The 9,963-nt window shown below is 34.1% G+C and overlaps 2 protein-coding genes across 4 annotated transcripts in view; both read left to right on the top strand.

Annotated features, from left to right (window-relative positions):
• Window positions 1-9,579, top strand: part of LOC111384981 (serine/arginine-rich SC35-like splicing factor SCL33) — a 13,577-nt gene extending 3,998 nt beyond the window's left edge. For both annotated transcript variants that reach the window (XM_023009332.1, XM_023009333.1), the window contains exon 7: window positions 9,387-9,579. The gene's annotated coding sequence lies outside the window, so the exon portion shown is untranslated. The remainder of the gene's footprint in view (window positions 1-9,386) is intronic.
• On the top strand, window positions 5,922-9,581 carry LOC111384980 (serine/arginine-rich SC35-like splicing factor SCL33). 2 transcript variants are annotated; one of them, XM_023009330.1, is made up of 6 exons: window positions 5,922-6,059; window positions 6,658-6,817; window positions 8,125-8,202; window positions 8,699-8,863; window positions 9,027-9,164; window positions 9,246-9,581. In XM_023009330.1, exons 2-6 carry the CDS (start codon window positions 6,672-6,674, stop codon window positions 9,382-9,384), a joined length of 666 nt encoding a protein of 221 aa, XP_022865098.1. In that variant the 5' UTR covers window positions 5,922-6,059; window positions 6,658-6,671; the 3' UTR covers window positions 9,385-9,581. The 2 variants fall into 2 exon arrangements, with proteins under 2 accessions (XP_022865098.1, XP_022865099.1); XM_023009331.1 differs by lacking the exon at window positions 5,922-6,059 and adding an exon at window positions 6,226-6,398.
• Window positions 9,582-9,963: the final 382 nt, after the last annotated feature.

Below are 9,963 nucleotides of genomic sequence, written 5' to 3'. Positions count from 1 at the left end.
TGTTGAACTGTAAATTTCTTTTGTTTAAACATATGAATGCTATGTCAATGGACATCTTTATTTTGCCTACATTAGATGCAAATTTGGCTGTAAATATTAACTATGATATGAAGCCTTTTATTGTGCCATTACAGACCTATTTGTTCAGTATATTCTGCTACTTTTTTAATTTAAAGTTTGACCAGTAAGTGGAGTTGGTGGGTTGATTAGTGTGTGAGGTTGCTTGTTGAGTTTGCTGTAAGTTGCTGATGCCGTGAATGAAAGGGATTTCAAACAGGATGTACATGGACGATTTTCGTAAAAATATGAAACATAGGGATGTTATGCACAATAGGTGACAAGCGTAGGGACTTTTCATGCAATACAAAATGAAACGTAGGGACATTTAACGTAAACATTGTCAAACGTAGGGACGTTATACACAAACATTGTAAAACGTAGGGACATTTTACGCAAACATTGTCCAACTTCGGGGAAAGCATGTTTACAGCTTTAGTTTATGGTGCAGATTTCTGGGACTAGACTTAGTGAATTTTTGGGAATGGCGAATGATAGCTGGCATGAAAACCAAAATTTGTTTTCCGAAAACACATCAACTATGGTGACAATGAACATTTCATTTTTGAAATGCATGCATTGATGGGTGATGATTAACACAGGATTTTTGAAAATGCATCAGCCATGGTGATGATAAACAGTGAGTTTTTGAAAATGCATCAACCACGGTGATGATGAACAGTAGGCTTCAACACTATAGTTCGCCGAGAATAATTTTTTCTTTTTCTTTTTTTGGAATAACCATTTTATCGTGGGAAGTAGAGTTTGTTTGGAGTGCCTGACCATTTTACCCTTCAAGCCTGAAATTCAAAGTGAGCCAAATGTGCATTTAACTGTGAAATAGACGGCAGATGAACGAAAGGACGTTTTTCACAACAAAGCGTTGAAATAAGGGAGAAAATGCAAAAAAAAAAAAAAGAAACGTAAAGACGTTTTTCGAAACAAGTGCCAAACATAGGAACGTTTTGTGCTATTAACCATTTTCATTTCCAAATCTATAAACACCATACAACCTATAGTTTTTGTATGTTCTACATGAGTGCACTTGAATTTTGGTACATTACTAGTGGCCTTGCTCATGGATTGTCCAACTTATTTTTAAATGGAAAGCAACTAAGTCAACCTTCTTCCATCTCAATTAAAGAGCAATGAATCGAGAGCAAATGGCTGGTTTTACATGGGTACACAATAGATTGAGCATTGGAAACATGCAACCCAGGATGTATCGCGAAATGCATTACATTGGTGGTTCAAAGGATCCATTTTTGGCTCAGTTTTGTACTGAATTTGGTAATGATGGATGTAGCATAAGTCTCTCACCCAGACACAATTAGGAAAGAATTGTGGAACTATAGTATTGCATACTAGCCATTGAGAGGATATTGCCAAATTTTTTACATGTGCTTTTTTGATATTAGCTCCTTCGGTAACTTTCAAAGGAAAATGGCAATATCCTCTCAAGGCTCAGTTATATATCAAGCTCAAAAGCAACCACAGGTAGCACTCTATACTGAACATAAATGTGTTTCATATTTTCAAGGCTATCAGTAAGGCCTCGCCTACTTCACTACTTATATTTCAAATTTCGACCCGCACATAAATGTATGACTCAGACTTGGGGGACTATTGTTACACTTATGAATTACGTGGTATGCACGTGGCAGAGGTGGTCCCATATATGTTGACGTGACATTGACTATTCAATGGTATTTGATTTATTAAATTGAGCAACCTCGACAACCCCATCTTGGGCTTGAACTGGGCACATCTAACTATACCTACTCAGGCCATTTCTATTTCTCTCTATACATGAGTTTACTTAACACTTGATGTATGTATTCTAACCCTAACCAAATCCTCTTTCCCATCTCTTGCACTCTCAAATTATTTCTCATTGTGTTTATATCTAACCCTAACGAATTGGTGAACGTTTTAGTTAAAAATGCACAAAAGCTCTTCATAATGTAATGAATACAATGATAGATATTGATTTATAGAGTGATTGTACATGTAAAAATGATTAAACACAAATATGATCATCGGCCATTACCTAAAGCTTCAGCCATAAAATGGAAAACCTATGTTCCTAAAGTACTAAAATCAACTTCAAATCAAGCCTGCCAATAGTTATTGGTATACAGGTTTGAATCCCTCCACAATCATACGCAATTGATTAGGTCAAAGTTAAACAGTGCTTAAAACCGATTGAGTATGAGTTCAATCTTATATGATCTTTGCATATATTTCACTTTTCTCACAAGCCATAATTAATTCGATTAGCATCTTTTTCTTTACCACGCCATCAAATTCTGAATTAATTGTTCCAATGGCCATTGAACTTAGACCTATGTCTTTGATTGGTCACTAAAGTTTAAAATATCGAGTTTTGATCACTGAACTTAGGTTCATGTCTTCGATTGCTCACCAAAATTTAAAATGTCAAGTTTTGACAACTGCACTTTGAAAAATGTCATACGTTACTCACTAGTATAACTGCTGAATTTTAAAAAATATCGAGTTTACAGTAAGTAGTATACCACATTTTGCAAAGTTTAGTGGTCAAAACTCGACATTTTAAATTTCGGTGAGCAATAGAAGACATGGATATAAGTTCAATGATTAAAACTTGACATTTTAAATTTCAATGACCAATCAAATATATGGACCTAAGTTCAGTGACCATTGGAACAATTAACTCTCAAATTCTGTTTGTCCATTTATCAAGAAATAGGAGTATTGAAATCAGATGTAAATGGCTACAGCAACAATCTTTCACCGGGTTTTCTTTTTTATCAATTATGGGTTTGATTTGAGGATGAGGTAAAATAAATAGCAGTGCAAAAAAAAATAATAAATAAATAAATTGGTTTGCACTGAGTGAGCAATTTTATTCGTGAATTTTGTTTCTTTTGGAGATGTCTACAATTTTGTCTGGATTATCTTTCAGTGGAAACGTTTCAATTAGAATCTGGGGATAGATAGAAGCTATTTTTCTATATATTGTTATTTATTGCTCTGGAATGATAAATCAATCCTCAAATAATGTAGAAATTCAATTGGGAAAACTTTATTTTCTTTTGAGTTATGTCAAGGATAACTTCGTTTTGAATTTTTTATGTAGATTGATGATGTTCTTCCTACTCTAGAAGAGCATGGTGTTTGCCAATTGTACCCAAAAGGGCCAAATGTTGGTACGATTCACATACCGTTTCACTTTTGACTATATGTTTGAAGTTGATGGATATTAAATCAGCCACAATACCAATTTATTGCCATCAGAAGGCACAGGGACGGGTAGGCTAGTGCTACAGTCCGTCCGTCCGCTCCAAATCCCCTTTAAAAAAAATTAGTAAATTTTTTTTTTGTGTAATTTTATTATTATTATTTTTTTTTTTTTTTTGCTGTATTAGTCCGTGTTCATACCGGAAGTTGGATCTGACAGTGAGAAGTCATTTCAGTAACAAATTTTCAAGCAATGTAATGGCTTTTTGCTGTTGCTGCAATGTGATTATCATTTGTACCAGTGGATGCTTAATAAATTTGATTGGCTTACACATTTTTTATCCATTGATGCTTTGAGTTTGTAAGTAATTTACTTGTCTTCATTTAAAGGCAAGCCCTCAAGATGCAATTGGCTTCTATATAGTTGTGGTTTTTACTATTTCTGTATATAATCAGAAATAATCTCTTGTCAACTTCAATTGATTGCAGAAAAGCCCAAGCAAGAGGGTAGACTTATCGGAAAAAATCATATAGACCCTACAAAAATAAAACATTCCACAATATATTATTGTATTTTTTACATCTATGATATACAGTAAAATTGACAAAAAAGTACCATTTTTACTACCTTAAAACTGGCTTATCTTTCGTAACCAAAATTTAATTTCTCACAGATCACTATTCATTAAGCCCCCGTTTGGCCCCATTAAATTAAATTTCATTTTTCTCTTTTCTATTTTCAATCATACAATCTTCCATAAAATAATATTACACGTAAATCGAAATCTTTTTCTTCTTTTTCAACCACTCATTCTCTAAAAATATATTATTCCACCCATTTTAATTTGAAAAAATAGGGGCAAAACGGGGTGAAATTGTGACTTCCATACATATGCAGATTTCAAATTCAAGCACTCTTTTCAACACACGAGAATTTAGATTTCTGGATTACATACATATTTCTTCTATGATTTTTGGTGAAAAATCAAAATCAAAGTTCAACAGGTATGTATTATTCTAATCGTGTGATCTATCTTTTGACTTTTTTGTTTCATTAATTAGTACTAATTCATTATTTATATTACTATTGTGTGAGCATTAAAATAGAATTTAAGAATTGGATAAAATACGTTTTTTCACCTTAGTTATGAGTATATTTGATGCGTTTTCCATTCCTGTACATGCGTTGAATACTATTATTCCTTTATCCATATTGTTTTGTACAAAACGTAACTCACGTCATTCGAAAATATTTGGGCATAATCCTTTTATTGTTGCATTATCTTTTACTAGTGGATGGAATGATATGTATAATGGCTAAATATATCATTGAATAAAAATGTTAAAAGGTAAATTACAATAGTGATGTCCTTTATGTTTTGATAATTTTTTTTTTTTTTTCAATATGGCAGAAATTATTATATCGATACATATCACACAGAGAAATATTACACTTGTCATTATAGTTGCTAAAAATTGAATTGCATTTTCATAGGTCTCATCTTCGAACGATTTTGTGTATCAAGTGTCGGACTAAAACCCGTAGCATATTATTGATTTGCTGGAAATAAAATGCACATGCAATAGGTTCCATTTTGATGGAGTTACATGTCCACATGATTAGCTCTAATTGGGAGAAAGGAGATCAACCATATAAATATTGTTCCATACACCATACTTCGATAAAGTTCAGTGACCATTTAGGGACGAAGTGAAGTTCAGTTCAGTAACCATTTAGGGACGAAGTGAAGTTCAGTGACCTCCTAGGAGAAATTGGCAAAATTCGGTGACCGTTGGGGGGATTTTGCCAATTTCCCCTATGCTGGGTGCATAGTTCCACTCAGAGACTGTTCGTAGTGGAAAGTCGATAACAATTAATATTAAGTTGATATTTTTCCACCTAAATCTTGAAGGTTGCCATAAGGCCGAGGAAGACAAGGAGATGAATAAGTTTGGAATCATTGAAACCAACAGTGTGTGGTAGGTGCGGGAAAAAGGGATGCAATAGGAAAACTTGTAAGCAACATCTCCCGTTGAGTCACGTACGAAAGCCTAATAGAACGACATATTTAGCTTCTAATTGACCCAATTTTTTGAAATGAAAACGGATTAAATGCTATTTTTATTTTTTTTTGAAAAATAAGTGGTTAAAAAAGAAAAAAAAAGTTTTCGATTTACGTGTAATATAATTTTATAGAAAATTTATGATTGAAAATAGAAGAGAGAAAAATGAAATATAATTTAATGAGAACCAAACGGGGTCTTAATGACTACAAACAATATTTACTTTTTATGTCATCATTCCAACATATCGAATAGTAATATGTGGCTTAGCATGTCGTGGTGAATGTTACATTTTTTATTAAGATATTTTTATCAATTCTGTATCATGGTTTGTATGATTTTTGTGATGTATGCGTGAGACCGCAAGTTAATTTATTAGGATTTGAGGAGATAAGCGATTTCTTGTTTTTAAAATATACTTTGATATTGCAGTATGCATGGAAATAAAAAAGAAAAAATTTGTGGTGTAGTTTTTGATTATTTAATTTTAAACAGCTGGTAAAGGCCCAATCTGACATTGTCTAGACATTTACATATTTATGGGCTCGAAAGAGATGATGATCCTTACTATATAAGCCCATAGTTGAATGGACCCAATCAGAAGCTTCTGGAGAACCCCAGAAATTCATGATATAAAATACGGACGAGATTCGTGAGAGGAAGAACAAGAAACCATCTGCGTGTCTAAGAAATTTTCGTAAAATTCCCGTTCTAAGGTAATAATATTGTATACCGAATATTTTATTTTACAAGGATTTTTGTAGTTCATATTGAAAAATTATTTTTTCAATCTCCTTGTATGATTTGATTTGATGAATTCTGTTTTATGCGATTATAATATAGGTAGATCAATAATATTGTGATAATCGAATCATGACTTTTTGATTTTGCTTATAATACAGAAATTCTACGGTATAAGGTTTCAGGTCATGTGAATTTATTTCTTTCATCTAACTGCTTAAAATCAACTTTTTACTGTCTTACGGTACTTTTTGAGTTTATGAAATTTCGATCTGTATGTTTGCTAGGTTGCCAAAAGACTGGAATAATAGGAGATGATATATTTTAAAAGCTTATTTTTATGTCTGTTCTTAAAATGTAATTAAAATAAATTATTATCACATGGTTTTAGATAATTTAGTCGCTCTGTAAATTGATGACGGTATCTCTAGATAATTTTTAATTTACGTATGTTTTAATACCGTTTTTATATTTGTCCGTAGGTTTGTGATCATATTATTATATTCCACCCTAAATTTCTGTTTCTTGTATGGAGCATACGTTGCAAGAATTTGATGAATCTGTTTGATTTAGGAAGTAGATAGAAAATGGGTAGAGGTTATAGTTATAGCCCCAGCCCTCCAAGGGGTTACAGCAGGAGGCGTCGAAGCCCAAGCCCAAGAGGCCACTACAGGAGTCGTGCAAGAGACCTTCCTACTAGCCTCTTGGTCCGCAACCTTCGGCATGATTGCAGGTCTATTTTAATGTTTCATTAAATCCAAATTGAATTGCTATTGTTTCTTGTAGTTGTTCAACTTGCTACAAGCTGCTTTCTTGTTATTGAAATTAGCTTAGAATCACTGAATATCTCCTCCCTAATATTTTTGATTTGACTGACATGCTCTGGAAATATATCTTCTGTATCAAAAATATTATCTTTTCCGCAGAAAGCATTATTTCCTGTTTCTGCATTTGGTTATTGTTATTTTAGGGGTGTTGATCATGTATGTGTTTGAAGCTAATCTGTTTACGAGTATGTTATGTGCCGGACTGTTTGGATGTACAAATTTGTTTGATTAGTCATATGTCTATTTTGATTGTATTTATATCCAATCTCATGTTCATATCTGAGTGTGGTTTTATATGTATCGTTTTCTGTTACAAACATGTACCCATGAGTTCACGTGCTCGTGAAAACCTCCATCCCAAACAGAATCTCACATAGGAACGATTACATTTAGGAATATGTTATTTACCATGATATTTGTGAGATTACTATGATAAAGATACTTGTGTGCGGGAAACATGGGCATCTCTAGGGAAAATGTTAAAATGCATGAATGTATTATATGTCAAGCTGATATCATTTGATTTTCTTTGCTTTCCGCCAGTTGCACTTGATGGATTTGCCAATGGGAATAGTGTGGGAAGAATTCTGTGGACCATGTGATGTTAGAAGCTTTATATTTCTCCCCTCTGATGCCTGAGTTTTAAGTACATAAATTTGAAACTCATGTTTTTGAGAACAATATTTCAACTTAAGTGTTGTTGCTTTGTCTTCTCTTGATGTAGTCAAATTTTCTTTTGTTTGCCATCATAATTTTGTCATCATAATTATTCCAGATTGTACACAGCATCATTGTGAGACTTTCTTTCTGTCAATGTTTTGTCGTACCCTGGTCTATTTTGAGTTTGTGGGAATGTAAGCCGTTTGCCTATATTAATTTATTGGGTAACCTTATTCTTGAGGTTTACCATTTACCATTACCTTTTGGGTATTTACTATTACTTTTTAGGTATTTACAATTACCCTGGTCTATTTTGAGTTGGGAATTTTTGAGACTTGTGAAGGGCCTTAATGATATTAGTAGATATTGACTGTAATGTGGGCATTACTGATTTGACTATGGAAATATTGTAGAACATCTGCATGTAGTCCCAACCATCAGACAACAAATTCAAGTGTATTGCTGGGGCTTTTCTGTTTCTGCAATTCCCTTTCTTTTTGTCTTGAAACTGCTTCTACGCATCTAAACTATATATAATTTGTAATACTTGCAGGTCTGAGGATCTTCATGCTCGATTTGGGGAGTTTGGGCCTCTTAAGGACGTTTATCTCCCACGTGACTATTACACTGGGTGAGTAATCTGTTATTTAAGCCTCTTGTGCAATGCCATTGTTAATTGCAATTGGATTTGAATTTAAACTGGTTAAGGCAACTGTAATGAGGTTATTCTCTTTACTATGCTACCTGGTCTGCACCTCTTCTTTTCATCTTCTTTAATTGTTTTCTGGAAATTCGGTTTCATTGTAAATTTTGAAGATACCAATGAAGTAATAAGAGGTCAAGATGATATTTAATGAACATGAAGATTGAAGCAAGTTGGGTATTAGTACAATTATGAAGATGTTGAGGTCTTGAAGAATATCAAGTCTTAATCATGGTTTCACAAGGTTAGCGGCCATGTAATTGCTTTACTGAGTTCTCATGGGTATGAGCTAAGTTCCTTTTTTATTCAAGTTACTGTAGCTTCACATAAGCATGGGAGATGCTATCTACACATTAAATAGTTGTTACTGATGTCTTTAGGATGTGATCTACTTTTTTCACACGTGTCATGTTAAATCATGCAGGGAGCCACGGGGCTTTGGTTTTGTGCAGTATGTAGACCCTGCTGATGCTGAAGAAGCCAAATATCAGATGGATGGGCAGATTCTTCTGGGGCGAGAGTTGACTGTTGTATTTGCAGAGGAAAACAGGAAGAAGCCCTCTGAGATGAGGGCCAGAGAACGAATAAGGTAAAGTGCTTGAGTTCATTTGTTTAATTTCATACTTTAACAGACTTTCAGTGCAGTGCAGAGCAGAAATGACCTTTCTATCATTTTGCCACCTTAAAAAAATTACTTGCAATGCAAGAGCGCCTAAAGTACCATATCTAACTGAATATATTGCTTCTTTCAGTCGGAGAAGGTCCCCACTCGGTTATTCTCGATCACCTCGCTATGCACGGACATATTCCCGCTCACCAATTTATGCTCGAACTTACTCCCGAGGGCCTGATTACTATTCTCCATCTCCAAGAGGAAGACGCTACTCAAGGTGTAAAATTATTGCTTTTGGTTATTTAGTATTTGCATTGGCTTAACATCAAAGAAGATTAAACACGTTCCATCCATACAGGTCCATTTCACCTCGAGATGCAAGGTATAGAAAGAGGTCGTACCCTAGGTCTCCTTATGGCTCAAGGAGCCGAAGTCGAAGCCCAATCAGGAGCAGGAGCTGGAGTCTTGATTCTAGCAGGAGCCCTGATGACTACTGAAGATGCATATTAATAGTTGTTGGGCCTGTCTTTGTAATGGTGGTCTGTGTGGTACCTGTATAATTTTAGTGGGTTTGTATGGGACTCTCCCTAGAAGACTTGGATGTTAACCTTAGATGTGTGGTAGTGTGCATGTTTTGTTGAACCCTATGGTAATTGGTAATTTCTTTTTAAATGATGGCTGATGTTCTTTTATGCCTATTGATCCTCTCCCTTTGGAGTAATATGGAAGTTCGGAGTGTGGCATTGTTTGTGCATACTGGATTTCTGGATTGAAAATTGCTATGCATCTTGGTTTCTCGACTTGAAATGGAACTTTAGTTAAGGATAGTTTAGTTAAAATTGGCCATTTGGTAATAAATTATAAAAATGTTGCCATGTTTCGAAAGGTTAGTGGACATTTGTTCAATCCTCTCAATTAGTGGATTCGGTAGCAGTACCTTACATTTGAAAATGAAAAATTTACTATCCACTTTGATTAAACCTAAGTATGATAATTTGTGTAGATCTTTTCGAATATGTGCATTACTATTTACATTTTCTTTGGGGAAAAAAATGACTGACCCAAGGAATAAAGAC

This window comes from Olea europaea, unplaced genomic scaffold (genome assembly GCF_002742605.1).
Source record: "Olea europaea var. sylvestris unplaced genomic scaffold, O_europaea_v1 scaffold3066, whole genome shotgun sequence".
Classification (NCBI taxonomy): domain Eukaryota; kingdom Viridiplantae; phylum Streptophyta; class Magnoliopsida; order Lamiales; family Oleaceae; genus Olea; species Olea europaea.
The sequence above is the reverse complement of the archived record's forward strand: the minus strand, read 5'-3'. Positions and strand labels throughout refer to the sequence as shown.